At 34.5% G+C, this 25,706-nt stretch overlaps 2 protein-coding genes across 4 annotated transcripts; both read left to right on the top strand.

Annotated features, from left to right (window-relative positions):
• The first annotated feature begins 1,323 nt into the window (after positions 1 to 1,323).
• LOC136803068 (uncharacterized) lies at positions 1,324 to 2,748 on the top strand. Its single transcript, XM_067059819.1, has one exon. It carries the CDS (start codon positions 1,324 to 1,326, stop codon positions 2,746 to 2,748), a length of 1,425 nt encoding a protein of 474 aa, XP_066915920.1.
• A 12,221-nt stretch (positions 2,749 to 14,969) lies between these two features.
• On the top strand, positions 14,970 to 24,929 carry LOC136803019 (uncharacterized). Of its 3 annotated transcripts, none has more exons than XM_067059767.1 (8): positions 14,970 to 15,048; positions 15,347 to 15,401; positions 16,460 to 16,656; positions 17,229 to 17,415; positions 18,518 to 18,817; positions 21,389 to 21,745; positions 22,173 to 22,319; positions 24,314 to 24,929. In XM_067059767.1, exons 2-8 carry the CDS (start codon positions 15,353 to 15,355, stop codon positions 24,745 to 24,747), a joined length of 1,671 nt encoding a protein of 556 aa, XP_066915868.1. In that variant the 5' UTR covers positions 14,970 to 15,048; positions 15,347 to 15,352; the 3' UTR covers positions 24,748 to 24,929. The 3 variants fall into 3 exon arrangements, with proteins under 3 accessions (XP_066915868.1, XP_066915870.1, XP_066915869.1); XM_067059769.1 differs by having other exon boundaries at positions 14,971 to 15,048; positions 22,173 to 22,286; XM_067059768.1 differs by having other exon boundaries at positions 14,975 to 15,029.
• Positions 24,930 to 25,706: the final 777 nt, after the last annotated feature.

Genomic DNA, 25,706 nt, shown 5'->3' with positions numbered 1-25,706 from the left:
AAAAAACGGAAAGAGATATATTTCACAATGAATAAACAAAAACTGACTTTATGATAAAGCAAATTTATTAGTGATGGACAGTGTGCTATTTATTTAGTATGCCGATCTTGGCATTTTGGATAGTTAAGAAATTAATACTACGAAATGTTACGTAATTCTATTTTTAAGTATTCCTTTTTATTCAATAAGAAATTACTGGTCCACTTTCGAATAAAAACGCCTCTTCGCTCAAACAAAATTCCGACAAGATTACATTCCTACAGTCTATTCGCAATTTTTTTTATTTTGCTTGCTATTTTCCTCAAAGTTTTTCGAAAATTTTCTAGAACTCAAAAACTGACGTCACAAGCAAATCCCCTTGACTCCGCCCTACTCTTGTCTCCCGAATAGACGGGGGGGGGGGTCCGAATAGGCAGGGGGTAGGAAAATTTTCTAAATTCTAATAAGAGGGGGGTGGGTAATTTGAAGACAGATTTTTTAAATTGATATCAATTTCAACAAAACAAAGAAACTTTAACAAATGAACACGTAAAATAAAAACCAATACTAACAAAAAGGAAAATTTTAACAAGTTTAAGGTCTATCTACACTGTAGTAAAATATTGAATTATTCGAGTTTAATTAGCGGGGGTGGATTTTTTTTCTCTTAACAATTAGCGGGGGGACATCTATTCGGGAGACAAGAGTAAAATCAAATCAAATCAAAATCCATCAAACCCAAAACCACTTATACCAATCGAAAGCTCTCAAAAAACGAAGTAAAGGACTTTTAAGTGGGTATAGTTGATTTCTCGAGAAAATTAACGTCAAATTATGTTTTGAGGTCATTTCCGGTCGATTTACTCAAGCTACATTGGGAAATCAACTACATGTATGTTCACTTAAAAGTCCTCTATATCGTTTTTGAGAGCTTTCGTTTGGTATAAGTGTTAGTGAAAAAACTCCCTCATGAAAAACTCTTAAAATACTTCACTCTTTGAAATGGACCAGGATTGGTTGCGTCGCATAAAAGACGTCATAGTCCTATATAGTTTGTTCGTATAAAAAACGTGTAGATTGATGGCTGACCTGATGCGATTCTCAAATATCTTCGATAAAAAAGATTGTTATGTTATGCTTGTGGTTAATTTTAATGGACCATTTTATGTTTAATATCAGTTTTATCAAAATACAAGTAATTCATTCTATATTAACACTAAATGAGATAATTGTCCAGCTTGCGAATTAGATGATCGAATTATTTTTTAACTACCTTACATTTGATCATGTTGTCAAATCTCTCTTAGCAGAAGGTTTATAGAAGAGGAGTTATTTTCTTTAGCGATGGCCAATGAAGATACCAGCAGACGTAAAAACCTAAATTCGCCAATATTGCGTGGAAGCGAAAAGAACAGTATTGAATCTAATACAGGTCTTGAGAAATGGAAAGTCCAGCGTCGGCGAACCTTCCTCGCCTTCTGTCTAATCATCAGTATAAATGGCTTAGAATGTGGTATCGCTCTACCAACACTGTTCACTTACTTAAAAGAGAATCTCAAAACACCACATTTGAATATCTGGTATGGTTTGATTGCCAGTTCGTACTTCATAACCTCCAATATAGGCTGCTTAACAGTCTCCAGGTATGCTGATCAAACTAAAAATATCCGTTTAGTGCTTATTGCGACATGTCTTTTTGTATCGCTCGGAAATCTCATTTACGCCACATCAAAATACGCTTTCGTGCTACTTATCGGTCGTTTAATGCAAGGTTTCGGCGATTCTTTAGTATCTACCTTATCCGGAGAAACGATGCGCATTTACCGTAAAGAAGAAGTGGTTCCTAAAATTTCAACATTCATGACAGCTTTCTTCGTATCTTATATTATCAGTCCGATTTTAATCACCATCTGTGGTCCGGTGAATTTTGAATTGTACGCTGGTGTACGTCTGGAAGATGATAATTTTCCCTTTATTATCGTTGGATTTTTATGGCTTCTTGGAAGTGTGTTATCTTATTTCGTGGTATGTGATTTATCGAAAAATAATTCATTGGTTCAAAACGAATGTGATATCCAAGATGGTAGACGAAGAGGTGAAACCGAATCAGAAATTCAATCAAATGTGGAACAAGCTAATGATAAAATGCTACCACTAAGGAAACTTATATTCAATCGTGATTTAGCGTTTATATATAGCATAACATTCGTGGTAAATTATTTTTCAGGTGTTTTTAACGCTATTTATGTTCCCATCATTGCAAACCGATTTTATGAAATCGCACTCAAGTATGTTGGTATGATTTATACAATGAATGCTGTATTCTTTTCACTGACAATGTATTTAGTGACGAAATTAAATTATTTTAACAATGAGATTTATTTTATTGTGTTTGGATCATCAGCCATGGTGATTGCCCTACAAGCCATGACTATGTCAGTGATAATGACTCAATTTCATTTATTTGGTATTTTAATGTTGATAACATTTGCTATCTGTACTGGTGTTGGCTGGTCAGTCGAGCAAGTGCTATTAACTGCATTATCGGGTAAATTCGTACCCCTAAATATGCAAAGCTATGCCGCGGGCGTACGCCGTACTGTTGGTAACACGGCTCATATTATCGGCGAGTTTTTAGCACCAAATTTACAAGATTGCATGGCAGAACATTGCTTGGTGATTTCAGTGGTGTATTTTGGGTTCATTGGTTACGCTATAATTTACAGAAGAAGATTCACTACGGCCAAAATGATAGGATATAGGACCTGAGTATGGACTTGTGCTTGATGAAAGACGCTTTTGAATTAATCTTGAAAATATAGATTAGTACAACGAAACACAAAATATGACTATAATTAAAAAAATCTAAATCTTTCGAAAATGGTAGTTTGAGGCTTGCTGAATCAGATATAAATCTGTTTTTGTAGATTTTGATATATGTTTGGCCAACATTATCTTTTTTACATTGTAAAAGTGTCTTAAAGTTTTTCAATATTTAGGGAACAAATTTTTCTTGAGTACAGCCTTTGCTACGAGATTTGTTGTTTTTTGTCCATCAGACATAAATTTTCAACTCAATCTAGAGGACCTTGAGCAATTCATCTTTGCTACCTCAGAATCTATCAAAATGACTCTCATATGCAGGGAAAAATAACGTAACAGGCTCAAGTGTTCTAAGAAGCACTTACAATAGAGTGTTTCACGGGATTGTAATTTCACGTGCCAATCGTCGCATGACTATCAAACTTTTAGCGTGTTGTGTCATTGTTTTTGTTGTGTCAATTTTGTTGATAGTATATTTAATCAATATTAGTCAAATAAATATGCTAAATCTAATTTTCATTTTTCTATTGTAAATATCTTTTTAGAATTTTTCTCGTAATATTTGTCAAGTTGGAATCGAAGCTAACAAATCGATTGGAATTGACTCCAGAACCCGTATGAGATTGTTTTTAAATCTCTTCGAAAAGATGAAAGATTCGAGAGAGCATTTTATACGACTTTCCATCTGAAAGGACTGATGTTCTAGTTTGAATTACAGAGAGATTAGAATAATAGAGGTTCGAATTAGAGAGAGTTGACCAGTCCTTGAGAATTAAACGCTTACTTCTCCTGAAATTTTCTTCGGTCCAAATGCTGTACTCGCCTTACGTGGAATCTAAATAGAAGAAAAGATTGAGTTACAGAGAGCATTTTAGACGACTTTCCAACTGAAAGGACTGACTTTTAGTTTGAACTATAAGAAAGATAGGAATTATAGAGATTCGAATTAGAGAGAGTTGACTGAGATTATATTTTCCGCGAAAAGCCGAAGAGCAAATCTTTTTTTAAACTGTTACATTTTCTTTACTTTTATCAAGAATTTTGAAAATATTTGAAGAGCTGAAATCGATACTTTTTGTCTCTCAGAATTTTAATAGCCCTGTCTAATAATATTAAAAGCAAACTATTACAAATTCTATTTCTCAATCATAATGTTAGTACACCTGACCAGCTTACCCAAAGGTATTAAGTAACTTTTTTTTATTCAGGGGGTCATTTCGATTGACAGAATGACACGTTTTAGAATCATGTATTGTATTGTTTCTTTTTTTTACTTTATGATTTAACTTTTATCGTTGTATCGAGGAAGATCGCACTTCCCAGAGAAAGACTCGACTGCCAATTTCTACCGGAAAAAGACTCGGACTAGTTGAAAAATGAACTTTGGAAAGTTAGCCAGTTTTTTAACTCGATGCAAGACATACACCGTCATCCGAAAGAAAATCTTTCGAAAACTTAGACCGGTTATGCCGGGAACACAACGGAATTATTCCGGAAAAGTCAGTGAATTTTACCCCAGCATGGGGATTTAACCGAAATGGGGATTTCTTTGAAATAAAGCTGTGATCTCAAAACAATATACTTTAGGCGCAGAAACTTTTGCGAGGACGAAAAATCGCGAAATTCACGACATTTACTTTCACGAATTTAACGGAAAAATATATTTCGCGAGCATAAAGAATTCAAGACGTAGAATTGAGAATTTTCACATGAAAAAATGGCTTAGAGAGACAAATACTTCTTGGATTGGCTTGAAACATTTGTCCTTTGACTTATTAGTCTTATAGCAGGCTAAAAAGTGCCATAAAAGTTACATTTTATTCAAAGTTTGAAGATTTACAAATTATCTATTTTGTCAAGAAAAATAAACTTTCGCGAATGGCCCTTCCTAGAATTTTTAAAGACATTTACTTTCGCGAAAAGGGCCAAAATTCGCGAAAATCGCGAAAGTTTCTGCTCGCGAAAGTTTGTACGCCTAAAGTAGATTTGTTTGATTTGTCAGCAATAACAGTTTATAGCGTAATTATGAAAAAATACCCTGAAAAGAATCTGAGATGTAGAGCTTGTATTGCCATATCGATAAAAATCATTACAATTCTTAAAAGCATAGTCTGTGTAAAAACCCCTGTCTGGAAGCCTTGCTTCTTTCTATTGTTTCTAACTTTAAATTACACCCCCTGTGTCACAGATCCGGTAGACCACCCCCCCCCACCCCGGTTGAAAAATAGGCCAAAAAATCATCCCCGGTGGAAAAAATATCCTACAATTTCAACCCCACTGCGAAATTGCTCTATGATTTTATCCTCATTGAAAACTGAATGTAAAAAAATGCACTCCAAAACCATCCCCACTGGAATTTTCGAGCCGGAAACAATAGATTTTTTATCTCCATTGGCATTTTGATAGAAATTTTTTTCATCCCCACTGAGGGAAAATGTTCTACTGGGGCACTGAGACAGGGGTGTAATTACGTTGAGAACTTTGTTTGCTTTGCTCACTTTTTAATCATGTGATTAATTTTCGTGCCTAAACTGACCGAAGCGATTTCTATAAAACTCATTTCAATGCTTTGAAAAAGCACTCCCAAATATTACCCTTACGGTATTCCGAAGACTTTGCCGAGAATACTTTTGTTCTTGATGAATTATACCTCGATTCGCTATCGGATTGTATATTCAGTCATTGTGATACTCGCAGTAATTTTCATGGAAGTTGCTCACTAAATCGGGAGTAGTTTAGACAGTCAGGAGTAATACCTTAAACAAGGCGTATACCTTGTTTAGGATGTACCTTAAACAAGGTACATGCATATACCTTGTTTAAGGTAGGGGTACCTTGTTCAAGGTATTTTTAAATCTGGCTAGGGTACCATTTTGAATTGTTTTGTATTTTTTGTGTAAAGCTCTTCCTTTAAAAAGCTGATTTTCGTTTCGTGTAGACTGGACTTTAATGTTGCTTTATTAATATTGACGATTGTGATCAATTCCGGCTGTAGAATTTTCTAAAAATCACCATGGGAATTCAGTTTTTCGTGCTTTTTTCAATGGTATAGACGAGAAATGCCCTTTTTCCTAGTTTGGGAAATAATCCCACTACTTCCTAAATAGGAAGTATTAAACAATAGAAATTTGGAATTCTTACTTGAACAAGGTATACGCCTTGTTTAAGGCATTACTCCTGACTGTTAGAATGCGGGATAATTTGAAAACAGAGTCTGGGGCGGAGTAAATTTTCACGTGATGCATTGAAAAAGTCCATTCACGCAAACTAGTGGGCCTTTAGTTCGTGAAGCTTCGAAAAAAGATTATTTGTAAAAATTTTTGTAATAATATTCCCTTTTTTTTTTGGTAAAGTGTTTCCATAATGTATTGTCCTTTCAAGGACTCAGTACGATTTCTTTCTCTTTTGAACTTTTATAAAAACTTGATCTAAAATGGTGGATACCATATTTCTTTAAAGAGGGTGGCAAGGTAAATCTTCAACATTTCATGGAATTTGAGAAAATGCATAATTGAAAATGAGATTGTTTCAGACCGTTGTCTAAATATTTGATTTTCTTCAAATTTTCTTGCTATAAGTTAATTTAATATTTACATTTTTAATTTCAACACATTTCACAACCGCGTACATTAACCCCCGTTCTAATGTTATTTTCATCCCTATAAAAAGGTCATTTCTCTCTTCAATCATCCATTTCAAATCATAATCTTTCCTCTTGAGTTAATCACATTTTCGTGTATTTCTCACATCACATCACCATGAAGCTCTTCATCATTGCCGTCGCTCTTTTTGCCGTCGTCGCATCAGAAGTCCAACAAGACTTTGTAAGTTTTTGAACAATTTGTTCCTTTTCCTCAATCTAGTTTTTTTATAAGAACATCCAACATTTTTGAAGTCTTTTGGGTGTTCCTAATTTTTTGAGGTTTAAGCCTAATAATTTTCTTATTTTCACAATTTTATGAGTGTATTTGTGCAATTTCCTATAAAATTGGGTATTTTACAGTCCGTAAGACCTTCAAATGTTCTTAACTTATTCTTATAATATTTTGACCATCGAAGCCTTATTTTCTAATATATTTTGTTCTTATAAAAAAACACGAGACGAATGAATATTATTACTAAAACCGTTAGTTGTGATCAAGATTAAACGGGTCTTGAAGAGGGAGAGGACATAAATAAGTTCTAAATTTTCTTTGACTCCAATTGTGATTGATTTGGAATCTGATGAATTTTAAAAACTCCAATCTTTTCCAATTTTTTCTTCATTCAGTTCTGTTCCAGAGACTCAGACTGTGACGAAAATGCTTGTTGTACCAAAGTTGGAATCTGTTCCGATTACGTCGAAGAAGGAGGACTCTGCACCATCCGAGTAAGTCCATCATACTGTAACAAATAAATCCTGTTTCTTTTTAAATACACGGGTTGCAAAATTATATCAATGCAGTCAAAACATGTGATTACAGTACTCGGAAAAGTTCATGTGATTTTTTATATTCCCATGTTACTTACACAACTTACAGCTGATAAACTTTATTAGTGTCAATAAATTCGAACCACTCAGATATAAATGTCAAGCACATTATAAGTTTCGAGTAAAAGCGTAATTTGTCTTCAGACAGTTTGCAGCCTGTGTATCGCAATATTCAGTGGACTCTCACTAATTCGAACTTCTATCATTCCAATCTTATTTTAATTCGAAATTTTAGCCACGGTTTTGACAAGCATTGGAAAACATAGAGAATATAAACATTAGATCAGGCTCCTTTTTGTACAGAACAACACCGTAGTTCATTGTTATCCTATTATTCAATATTTAATTTTCTCTTCTGTTTTGTAGAGCAAATTAGCCTGTGGATGCCGACCAGGATTAGACTGTGTCCGATCAAGCTTCATCACCAAACGATGTGTCGACAACAACCCTGGATCCGGTGGTTTCTAAATTCTTCTTTCCAATTTGTTTCTTCTTTATGAAATAATATATATACAATATAAAAAAGTCATTATGTACGTTCCTTACAACAATACACCCCCTTCTCACAGACCCACTGGAACCCTTCCCACTGGAAAATTTGGCCAAAATATCGTCCCCAGTGGAAAATTATCCTCCAATTTCTGTCCTCACTGAAAGTAATCAAATAAACCAATCTTCACTACAAAATATTATGCTATTTTTCCCATCCTCACTGAATTTTCTTATCTGAAACAATGGAATTCAAATTACCAGCCATTAAAAACATGGGAATATCAATCCCTATCGAGTTTCAGTCCTTATCTTTATCCCCACTGACTGAAAAAAATCCTACCGGGTCTGTGAGAAGGGGATGTAACAATTCTGGATCTACATGACCAACCCTACTAGATTGGAAATGTGAGGCCTAAACAAATATATTGTAAATAAATTTGTATCCTCCCTTTGAAGAAATTGAACTCATGCTTAATTTAACCGCCAACTTAAATTCTGCATCAAAGTTTTCTTGCCCGTGCAATTAACAATGCCTTATAAACCAATCTCCATAACTCGAATAAGTTGCGTGCGTGCGCACGTGTTCGAGTTATGGAGACTCCACTGTAGTTTTCTAAAATACTTGGTTTAATCAAACGGTGCATTGTGTTTATAAGACAACACCTATTGATTTGACAAAGTACGCATGCGCTATAGTTTTCACCATGGCGCTTCCTAAAGAATTTCGTGAAAAGCTCTGCTACATACAACGAACAAAACATTTGAAAATTAATGACTGATGTCTTCTTGGTCTCCAAACAGACTAAGGAACTTTTAAACATTTCAAATATGCTAAGCATGTTTTTGCTTTAAATGGGAATCTTTCACAAATTATGTTTTCATTGAAACACACCGGATTCGACCCGTGATTTCAATCAACCGACTTTGTTCCGCATGCTGTGGCAATAGAATTTTCTTCTCCTAGGATCACGTCATACATTTTTTTATAAGAACATCCAAAATTTTTGAAGCCATGGGATGTTCTTAACTTTTTGACTCTTAAGCCTAAAAATGTTCCTAGCATGTTCTTATTTTCGCCATTTTTTGAGTATTTTGTCCATTTTCCTATGAACAGAGCCTTCAAAGCCTTAAAATGTTCTTAACTTGTCGTTAACATTTTGGCCATCAAAGCCTTGTGTTTTTATATAGTTTGTTCTTATAAAAACTAATTTCTAATTTTACTATACTGTAACTTACAGTACAGTGTAATGATCTTTGGTTTTTATGATATTTTGCATCAATCTTCAAACTTCAAAAACATTTTTAGTTCCAAGTGGCGAGGAAAATATCGAGTATAGATACTGTTCATGTAGTCTTTAAATCTAAAAGATGTATCTAATCGCTAAATTTTGGCTTATCTAGTTCTATATTTTTCTAAATATGGTTGTCTCCTTGATACTCTTAGGTTCCAAATAAACGGGGGGATTCGAATAAACGGGGGGGGAGGTGGAAAATTTTCTAGATTTTAATAAACGGGGGGGACCTAATTGCCGGGGGTTGGAAATTGTACTTCTGAAACCCAAAAATAAGGTAAAAGTAGGCTAAAATCAGGCTTTTTAGAGCAAAATAAGGGGCCTTCTCTTTGACAGCTGAAAATATTCTTAGAGATTAATAAACGGGGGGGTCCTAATAAGGTCCGGGGGGGGGGGTTGGAAAATTTTCGAAAAATTAACAAGCGGGGGGGGGGCCGTTTTTTTGGAACCTAAGAGTAATTTATTTCCCGATTTAAGTGAGTTTTGATTCCCTGGGATTTCGATATATAGCTACAGGATGTTGATTTATGCCAATGGGGATATCGTTTCTTTCTAGACGATGCTATCGTCCGTATAATATATTACTATGATATAACATAGTTTGTATATTATAAAACGTAATATGTTGCGCGGCGGATAGAGCCTGTGTTTAAGACAACAGCCACCCCCCGAAAAAGATTCCCGTCTTCACGTTTGTTCCTCTTAGATGAAACTCGTCTTAGACTATAGCATAGTCTAGTTTCTTTCTAGACTTCTGACATCCACTAAAAACAGATTCGTGTTCCGTATAGATATACTATCTACGGTTTTGTAGGGACCTGCGATTCAGACTTTGTGCTAGTCTGTTAGATGAAAACCACTTTTTATTACGCTGTAAAACGCAATTTAACTAACTAGGAAAGCGATTAAGGTAAGATTATTAAGCAAACATATACTTACCGGCAATTTTGTAGATGTCTTTGTTACCTGGTCTAGTTTTCTTTCTGATTATTTGTAATTTCGGGGTATATTTCTCACCGGGATACAAATTACCACAATCATTATGTTGGTATGGTTTTTTTGTCTTTTTTTACTGGAAAATTTCTGTAACCCTTTTCAGACTGGTTGATCTGTTTTGTTTTTTTGTTCATTTTCAACTTTTTAATTATCACTCTTCTATTCCGAATTTTTATAAAACGGAATAGAAATCGGAATCTTATCAATTTCCATGGCTATGAATAAATAAACAGATTATAATAAACAAGGCCCCCTGTTAGGTCCCCATTTTTCCCGAAATACTGATGGATGGAAAGAAAAGAAAATTGTTTTTATTTATTGAACAATTCATTTTCAATTTCAAAAATAGCCAAAAAAACATATGAGGAAAATAAGTGTAGGTTGGCTTTAAAAAAAACATTCAACAGAATTTAATAAATCTTCGAAAATATATACATAACTCTTTTTGGAGGAGATTGGGGAACAAAATGAAAACCTTTCGCTTGAAATAATTGCGGTCAAAATCTTAATTCTAAATATAAACTTATAAAGTCTTGTAGACATTTTTTGCTTGGCATTGTTCTGGGAATGTTGGGAAACTTGGGGGGGGGGCTTCCAAAGCTCACAGGTTGAATTATTTTGAAGAACTGGTTATATTGATTAGGTACAAATGATTCAACATGGTTCCAGTTCACTTGAAATAAATAGGTGATTATTAAAGGGGGGTTTCATGTTTGGCGGAGGAGCGGAATGGGCCCTTTTTTCGGACGGAGTGGCGGAATTTGGCGAAAATTTAGACGGAATTACGGAAATTGGGTTTTCCGACGGAGACGGAAAATTAGACAATTTTAATGCAGAAGAACGGAATTTAGCAAAAAGTTTTGCGGAATTTCGGAATTGAATTTTTGACAAAAATTTCAAAGGAATTTTCGGTGGCGGAATTTTGGTTCAATTTTAGACGGTTTGACGGAAATTTGAGAAAAAAATGGCGTAATTGCGGAATCGGGTACCCCCTGAAACCCCCCTTTAAAGTGGAATCTCTTTAGCTTTACCAGATCACAGATCTATTAACTACATTTGGCTCTTCCAGAAAATGTTCGTACATGGGGGGGGGGTTGGAGGATGGAGTGTCCGGGGGGTAGTGAAAAATCTACAAAATTTGCCTTTTGTGGGGGTAAACTTGCTCTGTGGGGTAACTTTGCTCTGTTTGAGCATAGAGGTATAAAGAAAAATACCTATTATTGTTACCCCCACTTAAAGACTCTTTAAAACTAATACCTCTTCTCAAAATCTTTTTCAAAAAATTCTACTGGGTCTGTGAGAAGGAGTATTAGTTTTATAGTGCGATACATACACAAAAACATGATAATACGTGGGTAGATAAGGGGTAAGGAACTACCTTCTATTATACAAAATTCTTTCTCGATATTTTTCTAGTTTTTAATTGCATTTGATGAATTTATTGTAATCGATTATCAAGTTCTGTCATATGTGACATCAGAAAAGACAGACAGTTTAATTGAGTGAGTTTCTCTTTTGATAAGCACAGTACGAATCTTGTGTGCCAGAAAGAGTTAGAAGTACTGATTATACCAAGATCCCGGGGGACAGAGGCAAAATAAGAATAGGTGCTGGGTATCCGAGAACGACCCGGAAAGAGGGTTTTGAGCTTCCCAAGTCTCTCTAAGGGTGACAAAGTTTCATCGATTTTATCTCTCTCTCGCAGAAACTCGATAAATTCGATGTTCATGGTACCAAATATTAAAAATAATTTTTTCATCGAATTAGAAAATGATTCAAGGCATGAAGTGATCTTTAATGAACCCCTGCAAAGATTTGAATAAAAGAAAGAATTAGAAGAGTTAAACGTTTAATTGTTTGTTTGTTTTTCAAAAGAACATTGTGAACAATTACTTGTTAAAGAAAGTTGCTTATCAAAAACGTCGAATAAAATCGACTTTTATTAATGCTATAAAAGTTATAAAAGAAAAATTCCTCTATCTGATTTTTTTGCATTACACGAAATACCTTTTTTATTGAACTCACTTATACTTGAAAATATGAAATACCACCTCGCTATTACTGCATTAGTGTTAAGTGATGCGAAGTAGTCTCTATAGATTTTTTTTGTTATACAAATCTTATCGATGAAATAAAGATATGAATACGTTTTTAGGGGTTTGAAGTTGGTTGGCCTGGAAGAAAATAAAGGTTTTAAAGGTTGTTTACTTCATTTTGACATCTGTGTAGCATTTTAGAGTCCCAATAACTCTTTCGCAAACAAGACGTAAGAAATTCAGTGGGGGATCAACAAAGGGTTAAAAATTTATTAAGGGGAGTAGTCATCTCCTTATAAGGAATATGGTTAAAAAAAAGAAACACCCTATGTCATTAATTTTGAAGCACCCTTAGAGCTGCCACTGAGTAATTGCTCGAGAGTCACCGTAGATAGAAAAACATTCCGATGGCGTATTTCTTTCCACTGTTTTTCGAGGCATATCAGCAAAAATAATTTTCCCCACTGCGTACAAATGCAAGGACAACAAAACACTGCGACCTTGGAACCTAACAATTAAAGTCACTTTTTTACTTTCTCGGAGTGTTGGGTCTTTTTATGTTGTGAAATGGCAATCGGAAAATTTTGTAAAGAATGATAAAGTTTAGCCATCCTACGGTTGAAAGGTAAATACTATAGACTAGAAAGGGTTCCAGCTGTGGATCGATTTGTGGATCGATTGTATCAATTTTTAACCTTTTAACTTTTTCAGGTTTAGCAGATAAAACTTAAAGAGATCATCAGATGGTTTGAGAAATATGACCAGCAGAAACCTTCTGTGGTCTAGTCTAGTAAGCTAGACGACTAATTCAGATATAGAAGAAATAAAGCAAAAAGTAATAGAGGGAACAATTTTATACAAACTAAATCCCGTAACAATAATCGTATTATCATATAACGCCTATACTACTGTATTACACGCATTATAAACGACTCCAGTCTACGTATTACTTTACAATAGAACTTATCGGAGTTTTTGATTTTTCTAAAAAAGCGATGCATTGTGGGATTGTTTCGAGTGTATTACAATATAATTCCCTCGAGGAATTCCTAAGAGATTTCTATTGTAATACACTCGAAACAATCCCACAATGCATCGCTTTTTTAGAAAAATCAAAAATATCGGTTTCGCATATACACTAAAAAAACAAACTCAAATATACAAAAGATGGAAGACAAAGGCAGAATGGAAGAAATCCCGTGCATTATCCAGTCTATCTGTGGTCCTGACTAAAACCTTTCGTGCTAAAAGTCTAAAGCTTGTGGCTTGAATGGCCTTAAATGGGTTGAATATCTTGACTGAAAATAGTTTGGTAATGATATATTGAGATTTTGCTCAGGATCCACATTCCAAGTATCTCAAACCATCTATAATCCCTTTGATTAGTCAGTTGCTATTTCTACTTGTTGCAGCTAGACATTTTTATGACCAGCGAAAGCAGAAGAGATAATCCTTTCCGATTGTTTTATCAGAATCCTGAAACAGGGGCGTTGGGATATTTTTAGATAGGATGGAAAGAATACGAGACAGGGGTTAATCAAGTACCGATATACTGGCTAAGTTGAGGCACAAATTCTTTAGTTGTAAGCAAAATATAACGTTTAATATCAATTAAAATATGTTTATCAAAAGTTGATTTTTTTTAACAAGATTAACAGTCAGAAATCAGCGTGAACGAGCTATGGTGTATAACCTTTTTTAGAAAATTTTAGTTATTTTTTCTTTCTGTCAAGGGATGTTTGATATCCTGATTGTTTCTGCATGGGTCCCCTTAAAATCGTTATTCACGGAGAAATTCCTGGTGAAAAATCAGTCTATATTTTAAAGTTATGATATTATGATTTTCATGTCAATATATAATATTTTGCATAATTTATGCTACGATGAGAAATGTCCTGACTTTTCATTGGGCATACACGTTTTTTTTATAAGAACAAACTATATTCGCTAGCCAAAGTGCTCAGAACAAGTTAAGAACATTTTAAGGCTTTGTGGACTCAAAAACACCCTATTTCTTAGGAAAATGGTCAAAAATATTCACAAAATGGTCAAAATAAGAACATGTAAGAACATTTCTAGGCTTAAAACTCAAAAAGTTAAGAACATCCGAAGGCTTTGAAAATTTTGCATGTTCTTATAAAAAAACGTCTAATGTCTTAATCATTTTTTTTTGAAAGTGCAATCCAGTTTCCTCTGCTTATTTCCAAGCGAAATTTCTTTACTTTCGATGACATTTTTCAACCTAAAATGACTATTATGTTGTCAGTCACGTGTCATTTTTAGACAAATTTTATCTGTCAAAGTTAACATACCTTTTTAATTGTAATTTTTTCAGCATACGCGTTTTTTTTATGAGAACATCCGAAATTTTTGAAGCCTTTGGATGTTCTTAACTTTTCGAGTTTTAGGTCATAATGTTCTGAGCATGTTCTTATTTTCCCCATTTTGTGAGTATTTTGTTCATTTTCCTTAAGAAATCGGGTTTTTCAGAGTCCTCAAAGTCTTAAAAAGGGTAGCAAAGATTCATAATACTGTTCGACTTTTATTTTGTTTCTTCTTAAGGAGTCTCTTCTAGTTCATATTTTATTGAAAAACTTCTACCACTTATTTTTCAAACTGTTCATATAAGGGGCCTTATAATCTTAAAAATCATATTTCCTTTTTCATCGATAGCAAGGAAGGATATAGTACACTTTATGTTTCTTATAAAAAGTTTAATATCTTTTGTATATTATTATGTTGTTTAATATAATTGATAATCAAGCCAATTATTGACAATAAAGGGATTTTTATGTTTTTAAAATTACAATAGAAGTCACTCACTCTGACTAATCTCATTCCATTATATGTATGAACATCAGTCTATCATAAAACTGATTGATAAAAAAATCAGATTTTGACTGAGTCGAATGTGAATTGACAACCTTAAATACATAAATTGTAAGACATTGATTTTGAGGTATATCGGAGTATATATATTACGTTTAGAATGTTTTTATTTCGTTCATTATAAATATTCATTCAGTTGACTCTCTCAGAATCGATATTCATGAACGGGACAGAAAATTTTCTTCGAGTTAGATAAAGAGTCGAAATATATTATAAGGGGAGCTAGCTGTTAAAGGGTTTGTTAATCATGTCAGTGGATGCGCTGGCATATCACGTATCAACGTCCAACTAACGTTAGAGAGACGTTCTGGGCGTTACCATTATAACCTAAAAAAATAGACTTTTTAATAATTTTTTTCTTCTTGCAGAAATAAATGATGGAAAAACTTTTCAAACTAATTATCTTGGTGACTATTTGGAGAGGTATGCATGAATTTATACACCCCTGTGTCGCAGACCCACTGGGACCCCATCCCCACTGGAAAATTTGACTAAAATTTTGTCCCCACTGAGAAATTGACTTTGATTTCATCCCCACTAGAAAATCAGTGCACTTCAAACCCATCCCCACTGGATTTTTTAACCTTGAAACAATAAAATTTCTATCCCCATTGGGATTACGATAGAGATTTTTATCCCCACTGAAGAAAAAGTTCCACCGGGGCTGTGAGACAGGGGTGTATTTATTTACACAGTTAAACTTGCTACCAGTATAAATCTGAAATGCTTGGATCCTTTTGCTAGAATCCCTGATATTCATGACGTAATGTTTTATACGGAAGCACCCAAAAAAGACCCGGTGTCTGCCACTTGAATGTAAACAATAAAACTAGTGACAAAGGTCCGGACTAATTTGGGCTCTTCCGTGAAATACATTACGCCATGAATATCACGAATATACGTTGAGAACGTCAAAAGCCGAAATATCTCGTATTAAATATCTTTACTGAACGTTTTGAATGCGTACGTAATCAGGCTAGGATTTAATTTGGCGAATTTTGTCAAAATTCGCCAAATTTCATCCCTGCCAAAATTTATTCACTTAATATTTCAATTCGCAAAATAGTGTTCAACCATAAAAAGTTGATTACTGCAAATGACGTGGAATAATAACATGTAAAGTACTAAAAACACGAATCCTATGAAAAAAGGCTATTACCGAGTGGGTCAGAAAAAACGTAACGGAAATTGAAATGTCTATAAAAGTTTGTAGTAAACCATACTCCGTATAAAAAACCCCAGTTTGGAGGCCTTTTGTTTCTTTCCATTGTTTCTTACTTGAACTTGCGTTGAGAAATTATTAGTTTGTTTGGCTCACTTTTTGATCATGTGATTAAATCTTAAACCAATCCCAAGAGGAGTACTTTGTAACGTGATAACAAAGCTAACAAAAAGTTAAAACAGTTTAAAGACCAGTGTTTTGATAAGGACTATGAGTAAACCCATTCCAAGTCATTTTGGTATTTCTCTTCTTGTTTCAGTGCACCATGGTCAAATTCTACAAGTTCCATCCAACATCACTGGCATGTTCAAGCAATCTGTCACCTTTGATATCATTGTAGACTTTGGAAACAATAATACCGAAGCTGGCGGAAAAATCAAGTCATTGATTGTGGAACATCGAATATCTACCGATATCATCTTTAGGATTGCAGATGGATCTGATACAGGATTTACGGTATGGCTTAGTGTTAAAATTTATTTCGTTTCTGGATTGTCCATCTCAATAAAATTCTGAATAATTCTCTAAAAGTTTTAAACTATGCTATAAAAAAAGCACAGAGCGAAGAAAATTCACAAACGGGTTTTTTTGTTGCAAGCCGTTTCTTCAAAATTCTCCCGCCGATTTTTTTTCCGTATACCGCCATAACGCCATATGTAACGGACGATAACATCGTCTATAGAATTTTAAGAAAAAATGATAATTTGTTCTGCGTAAAATCCATTTTTCGTTTCTGGCAAATGACGTTGCTTTGACCACTGGGTACTAGCATTTTTCAATACATTATCAACTCGCTTCGAATTTCTGCATAAAAGGCGAGAATTCGAGTTTTACCAGGGCAGAACAACGCCAAATATCAGCTGTCACAAAAGCAGACGTCTCTCAGCCCTTGCAGAATGGAACCCAAACCTTTTTAAAATAACAAAAGGCTCAAAACCTATCTAACAACAAACGTACCTGCCAACTATGCCAATTTAATACCCCTTTTTTTTGTAAAAATTGAATTTGTTTCCAACATTTATTTTTAGCCTAAGGACGCCTCAAGATTTAAAGGGCGTATTACGACAGCCTTTAATTCCACGGCAGGGAAGTTTTCATTGACTCTTGGTAACTTGAACTATGATGATGATATCAAAATACACATACTTCTGGTTTATACAGAACTACCGTCAAACCATAAGGTCACTGAAGCTGACATTGATCTAATAGTCAAAGGTAAGTGAGTGGACTCCAAGATGAATGTTCTTAAACTCTTTATAAGGTATCTAAGGCCTGGTTTAGACGGCATACTTTTCGGCAGTCAATGCATTACCCTCTTTTGACGTCAATGTAATGGCTTATTTCAATCTTTTCCAAACAAAGATTTTAGTTGCCAAATCTCTGCCCACTTTTTGTCACCTTTAACAATTAGAATAGGCAGGGCAGAAAGTCGGCCGTCTAAACTAGAGTTAATAGACTTTGGCCCTCATTTGAGGAAACTTCGTGTATGGAAATCATTTTAAACTGGTCCAAAATTCACTTGTTTATACAAAGAGAGTTCAGCAATTTGCTTTCGCAAAAAATATATAACCCGAGGGCTTGAGTTTCTAAATGAACAAAACTTTTGGGCAATATCTTGAGAGTCATTACATACCTTAGGTGGATTAATTTCGCGTCGACTTAATTCGCGAATTTAAAAAAAATCCACCATGAGTGGTCCTAAATCCGACAGCCCTGTCTAATTCCGATGGGGTCTTTCAAAGATACAAACTAAAATAAAAACAAACCTTTCGCTGTGACGCAACGAAGATACCAAAGTGTCAACTAAACTGAAAGATTTGATAGTACTGAAAAGATTAAATCAAATAACATTTGTTAACGTTTTAAACACGAACAACGGATTCAGAAAAAAAGGTAATTAGTATAAAGAGGTAATTATTTTTACAATTCCCACTTTTTTATCACATTAATTGATATCTTGACATAAAATAGTCATATTGTAGATGTTTTGTTTTGAGAGTTCTTGCAATAGTTTATTGTTTAACTTGGAGAGGGAATGTTGTAAACATGAAATTTTTTTTCATAACAGTTATTTGGGGGGGGGTCGGAATTAGGCAGGCCTGTCGGATTTAGGACCACTCACGTTAACATTTTCTCGTGGATCAAAGCTTGCGAATGATCCCATTTTTTGCCCAATTTCTTTAATATTTCTTGGAAGTTTTGGAAAAAATTCAGATTTAAAAAAATTTTCGCGACGACAAAATTTTCGACAATCGCAAAAATTATTCCGCACCAAATTGTATCCACTTAATGTTATCCTTTCTAATTACTTTCACAGGTGGTCCAACACTGTGTGGAAACGAGGTTCCATCCGCACCAAAATTCGATCTGGCCAAACCAATAAATATCCCGTTAACGTTGTGCGGCAACCCGCAACCGCGGCTAACGTACACATTCGGGTCAAACCCTGACATAATTGAAGTAACAAACATTACAGCTAGTGATACCAATCAACACCAGTATACTTACACAATGCAATTGACAGATTTAAAACCCAGTGATTGTAATTCGATTTTGAGTTTCTTAGCAACAGGTGTTGGTGTTGATTATAAAGGAGAAAGCATCATCGATCTCGATTGTAAGTTTATCTCTTTACAATGTAAACGTTGTTTCAATATCCATCTAACGTCCATGGCGTTTATAACGTTAGATGAACGTTGACATCACGTACACGTTTTTTTATACGAACAAACTATATAAGAACATAAGGCTTCGATGGCCAAAATGTTAAGAACATGTTAAGAACATTTTAAGTCTTTGTAGACTCGAAAATACCCTGTTCCTTAGGAAAATGGTCAGAAATACTCACAAAATGGTTAAAATTAGAACATATGTTAAGAACATTTTTAGGCTTAAAACTCAAAAAATTAAGAACATCCGAAGGCTTCAAAAATTTTGGATGTTCTTATAAAAAACGTGTAGTAAGACCCATACATAGGCTGTTTGGGACAGATTTAAAAGTATCATTGGTCGTTTTATAATATTGCTGAAAGTGATATTTCATATTAGGCCCCTAAACTATTTTAAGATAGTAGGATACCATAGAATAAGTCGAGTTTTAAGATTTTCCAAGCTAAATGGTAATTTAACGGATTTTCCTAGCTAAATGGTAATTTAACGGATTTTCCTAGCTAAATGGTAATTTAACGGATTTTCCTAGCTAAATGGAAATTTAACGGATTTTCTTAGCTAAATAGAAATTTATTTAAAGGACATAATTCGTTTGGGAAGTTGGGAACCCTCCCTGATATTGAAAATATGTCGGCCTTTTTAACTATCTATAGGCGTTGAAAATTCCCATTTGCATCGATCAGGAAAGATACATGCAGCGCTACAGACGTTTGCATCTTTCGTGATTTAGTTGTTTCCCGCTATCAAAGATGTTTTAAAATTTGTGGTTTCTAGCAAGAAAATTCTTTCTAACTGATTTTGTTTTTGATGGCATGTTATCTTTTTACGTGATACAGTTCTTATCAAAAGAAAAAGCCATTGTGGTTCCCGTGGTTAAATAAACCTCTTGTGATTTTTTAACGTTTTACACACCCTGGTAAACGAATAGGCTTCTGCTCATCCTCTAGCGAAAAAGTTTCTTATAGGAAATTTATCTTTAGAAGTCTGCTATTCAAACAAGAAAACGAAGGGCCTATAGTATGGCGCAATACAGCGTCTTCAAATAATTTATCCCCACAAAATCGAAGTTGCTTTACGCTTGTTAGGACTGTAGATTTAGAAAGCTATGGCCAATAGGAGTAGTCCTATATTGATACTAGCGAGTTTATAAATGTGTTTTTTTTTCTGTGACTGGGACGGTTAGCTTTTGATTTGATTAGATCCTGAATGATTGAGAACGACTGTAAATAAGCATTTTACCTTACTCGATTTGATAAGTTATGTCCAAATCGCTTCAGTTACTCCGCCGTCCTCAAAAATGCAAATATACGTTATTGAACGAGCTGGACGGACATTTTTAAACCGGTGTCAAGGTAAATTAAGACCCGGGAGATTAGAACTTTAAAGTCCTGATTTTCGGAAAATATAGACCCTTCGGGTCCTAAATGCCCGATGAATTAAAATCGAGGAGGGAAATTAGGACTCAGTAAAAATGTTTCAATTCTATTTTGTTATAAGAAATAATTTCACGAAAGACTTGAATAAAGGGCTTTTTGCACCATTCTAGTGGATAGTATGGATTTAATAGAGGTCGATTAATTCTTATTCCATTGACACATTGCAAATTTATTCCATATAAGTTAAACCCCTTAAAGATTTTCCTTCCTTAAACCGCGAAAATTACGAAATGAATTTTTTAGATATTATTCGATATTAGTTTTTTAGCAATAGAAAGACTTTAAATTAGATTTTAATTAGCGAAGTCATGTTTCACCAGAAGATAGGACTCTTCTACCTTTAAAAACGAATTTTAGTTTGAGTCTTATTTTCCAGTATCGATCTAAATTTCACGGCAAATCAGGACTCTTTAAGTCATAATATCCCGGAGTCTTAATTTACCGCTACAGGTCGGTTTCCCTTTCTTTTTCGACTTTTAACACTTTCTTTCCTGTGGTAGGTGGATGGAGGAGCAACTGTTCCCTATGTTACTACAGCAATCACCTTTTTATTTCAGCACTCGTTTTCCGAATTGATATTCAAGGTTTTCAAAGACAACAGCAAAGAGTTTATAAATTCCCAAGTCAATTAAATTAACAAAAAAATCATTTGTAAGGCTGTAACGTCTTCCTCGAAGGGAAATCTGCACAGATTTGTGCATGTCCCAAATAAACGTCTCTCCCCGGTTATTATAATATATAATGCATAATTTTTTGGACAGCCCCACCCTCGTTCTTATTAGGAACCCCCTTTAATTATCATTATTTTCAATTTAATTTCTAATTTTTTTCAACTGCCTTGATTTAGTCTATTATTACTTTATTTTGGGGGGTTTTTAGAGGTACAATTTCCAACCCCCGGCAATTAGGCCCCAGCGTTTATTATATTTTGAAGAAATTTCGCCCCCCCCTTTATATTTGAGACCTTCAAGTAGGCTAATTACCACCTTTTGTGCATACAGACTACTTACAACCAAGAAAGTTTTATTAAAGTTCCTTGCTACAACACTGAACCCACTGAATAACTCTACATGACTTTTTAGTTACACCTGAACTGACATCCGTAACACCTATACGTCAAAACAACCAACTCATCACAACATGGACGCCCATCAATACGGGCGGGTGTCCCAAAGTGACGTACGAAATCGAATATTTCTTAAATGACGGTAACAAGACGAACATTACGGTAACGATACCTGCCGGTAGCAGCGGCTACACACATACGGTAACCGACATTAATGACGTCATAGATATTGATTCTATTACTCTACAAGCGACCTATCGAACATTTAAATCGACCGTGGTACGAAAAAACGTGACACACATCGTAACGACAGCAGCTCCTTCCACGACTACTCCAACAAGTACTAAAACTCCGAAAGGAGGATCTGTCCAAGGTTAGACTTTAAGTTTGACTTATACAATCATTGACAAAACATTTGAGACAAAGGGGATTTCCCTGCGAATGACTTTTAAGTACAGTTTTCCAACTACATTCGGAAAGTTGAGTTTTAACATGAAACTTAATACCTTAGGATCTCAGGATTTAAAAGCTCAAATTTGCTCCAATAAGGCTTGGAATATAGCCTAGAAGCCGCCGGACCCTCCAAAATCAAAATATTCAATGAAAGAAAAGTGGAAGTGCAATTCTCGCCCGAACTTTAATTTCTGAAAGACGTTAAAATACACTGAAATCTCAATATATTTCGACCATGATTGTAAAAGAGGTTTTCATACCTTTCGTGAGTTATTTTAGAATCAAGAAAAGAACAAACTAAGTACTGGGTTCGAGTTTGATCCTTTTCTTCTTTTTCTTCCCAATAGGTGACCAATCGAACGATGAAGATGTGGTATTAATCGCTGCAGTTGTTGGTAGTGTTGGTTTTATCATCATATTAATTGTCGTTGTTTTGGTATTTTGTGTTTGTTCTCGAAAGAGTAAGTCATCCTCCTTCAATATCAACTACTATAGTAAGTGCTACTTAAACCTTAAACCTACTTTATCATAAAAGCAACCTCGGTCCCAGGGGATAATAACATTTGTTGGGAGGGCAGTTTCTTTTCTCTTATACGTTCCTAGCTAAATTCGTATGATTTGGGTAAATTTTTTGAGGACCATGACAACACCATGATAGTTTCGGAAAAAAAACTCAAAAAAGGCCGTCATCTTGAAATTAAATATATCCAAGCCAGCTTTCAGATCAATGATTCTTATTTTGGCTAAGTCGGCAAAACGTTTGACCCAAATATTTCGTGACCTAGTCTTCGAAACTCTATAAACCATACCATTTTTGGGGATTCAAAAGTTAGGAGTTTTTTAGTTTTTACCGCATAGAAGTTTACAAGCCGTAGGTTGTTATGCATTTTGAATGGGATATTGGAGTATCGCTATACAGGGTGTCCCTAATTAAAGTATCGAGTCGAAACACAACTATGAGTAGAAAGTTTTATGTGCGTGTTCACAAAATTGTATTTTAAGCTCTACTTCTTTTTTCTTTGTCAGTACGATTAACTTATACGTTGTAACTACCTTTTGTAATAAGCCTGTGTGATGGAGAACGTTCTTATATTTTAGCGATAACACACACAAACTTTTCTACTCAATCGCATAAACTCGATACTTTAATTAGGGACACCCTGTACTTGTGATAATAAAACGATAGACCTTATCGGAGTTTTTGATTTTTCTAAAAAAGCAATGCATTGTGAGATTGTTTTTTGAGTATTACAATAGAATTCCCTCGAGGAATTCCTAAGAGATTTCTATTGTAATACTCCCGAAACAATCCCACAATGCTTATTTTTTTTAGAAAAATCAAAAACTCCGATAAGATCTATTATTAACAAACAAACATCTTTGAAATGGTGCTTAGAAAAATCTTCTACTGCGGTGGTTTTTATCCTTTGGCGGCCGAGGTTGCATAAATAAAAGATCAATCTTTATTTAAAATTCGAGTTAAATTCATACTATCAATCTTTGCTTTTCAAGCTGACTAACATTAACGTCATTAACTCTAACCTAACAAAACGAACAGAACAGAAGCCGAGGAATTATTATAGAGACTGGAAAAACGACTGACTTGCCCGCAGAAAATCTGATACCTTTGTTCTTTGCAGGCAAAGCTTGTACCTCGATTTTTTTTTAACAATGGAGCAATATTTCGCTCTTCCCCTCGATGTTTATCCAGAGTCTCTATAATGATTCCAGGCAGAAACTAACTTAACCACAACAGGCCATTTCACAGTCGCAAATCGTCATTTTGAAAGTTTTTGAAGATTTTTGCGTCTAGCCAACAGAAAGCCGTTATGGAGGCGGAATCAGTCCTGATTACCCATGATCCATTTCGAATGTGAAATGGCGTATACTAACATTAACCATTACTTAATCTTTAACCAGAATTTCTGAAAGTATTTTTTATACTGAATTTCACCTCCAAATATCTTTCAAAGAACTGTGGCGGACTGACTTGGTTTTAGAAACATTATTTCGCCGTTTATTTATAATTCCCTTAATTTTTTAACCACCCAAAGTAGTCGCATTGCATACTCCGTAACCTAATTGTTTTTAAGAAACTAGAATATACTATCATATCACTCTCTATTGATGAGTAAAAGCATCACATCAACAAAATAAAAATATTATATTATAATATATATTATATTTTTAAATTTTCTGCTAGACTGGGTCCCGCCGCAGGCATCGAACCCCGTCATTAGAGTAATCAGGGTTTAGAATTCCATCCCTGGTATAGAATCCTATAGAGGAGTCTTTTTTAGCTTGAACCTCTATAAATCGAAAGTCTCCTTAATTCGAGTAAGTGTAATTGTCCCTTCAGTTGACAATGCCTTGTAATGCCTTACATTCATATCTCGAAATTTCAATAAATGGAACAAATTGTTCCTTGTGAGTGTTTGAGTCTATGGGCGCTTCACTGTATATTTCAAATATTCTTTGTTTTTCACAGAAGACAAAGCACACAATTTACAAATGAATTCCATTTACGAATATGACCAAAAAGCAGCACCAATTAAATCACCGAAGAAACCAAAAAATAACCCAATGTATGACATTGAACCTCCAACACATCATAGTTTCTCTAATGGAGGAGTCACTATCGAACGTGAGGACCCTGCATCTGGCTCTCCAACTAACGGCGACGTCGTCGATACCAACAGCCATACCCAGACACATACACCAAGCAAAGCTTCAAGTGTTCGTGTAGCAGACGCGCAACTCAAATTTTACGATCCAAATGAATTCGGAATGACCGAAAACTCTGATGAGAATGAGAATACGGATAGACTCTCCCCTCCGGTATCCCCGGCTCCTCAACCAGGGGATAATTATTCGTATGATAATACGGGAGAGACAACCGGCCGAGCACCCGAATTAGTATAATATACCTGGCAGACAAAAAATTTTATTATGATGTTTAAGAGTTTATCGCGTTGCATCAATATTACAATGTATTTTTTAAGCCAACAGGCCAGCACTCTCCAAAATAATTAATCATTTATCGTGATATGGAGAAGATGTGAACAATGGAATGAAAAGATCACACCTTGAGTTTTCAAAATTTACATTTAATAATTTTTGCTGGAGTCATTTGTTAGAGCTAAAAAACTTCTAAATTGTCACTCATCAGGTGACTGAAAACCTTCCGTGGATTATCCAAATTACAAGAAAAATATATGCACTCAAATTATCATGGGTTTTATAAAAAGAAAAGCATTCGAAGGTTCACCGTACTGGAAGTCTAAAATTGTTGAAAATTTTTACTCACTGACCTTTATGACCTTTAAGTTTTCAGGTTTATCTTTATCTTTTCGAAACAAATTTAAAGTGATACTTGTTGATATCACTTTAATTTTCGCAAGATTTGATTTCGCATTTTCGCGAAGATAAATCTTGCAAAGTATCGCGTAAGATCGCTGACTTGCAAAATTATATACATGCGAAATTTGTAAAATCATTTTTCTTTTTGACAAAAATTGAGGATGTTTTCAACTGATTTATCGATTCGCAATATTGAATCCGCGCGAAATATTTCAAAACATTCGCTCCAGTCTAAAAAATTTTGCGATGTTTTTCTGGCTCCTGAAATTAGATCTCTCGAAAAATAATTCTTAACTAACTATACTCAGATTAAGAAAGTTCGGGATAAGGTTTATATTATAACCCCAACATAAAAAAGATACAGTATTTATATTATATTTTTTTGGAATTTAGAACTTTAATGTATTACCATTTTGTATATAAATTATAGTATTATTTTATATTTTACACTTTTGAATAAATAATTAATTTCAAGCACAAATCAAAACTGTGGGTATCTCATTAATGCATTCTTTTCTGGG

The sequence above is a fragment of the Clytia hemisphaerica genome, unplaced genomic scaffold, assembly GCF_902728285.1.
Source record: "Clytia hemisphaerica strain Z4C2 unplaced genomic scaffold, Clytia hemisphaerica genome assembly, whole genome shotgun sequence".
NCBI lineage: Eukaryota > Metazoa > Cnidaria > Hydrozoa > Leptothecata > Clytiidae > Clytia > Clytia hemisphaerica.
This window is presented reverse-complemented; position numbering and strand designations above follow the sequence as displayed.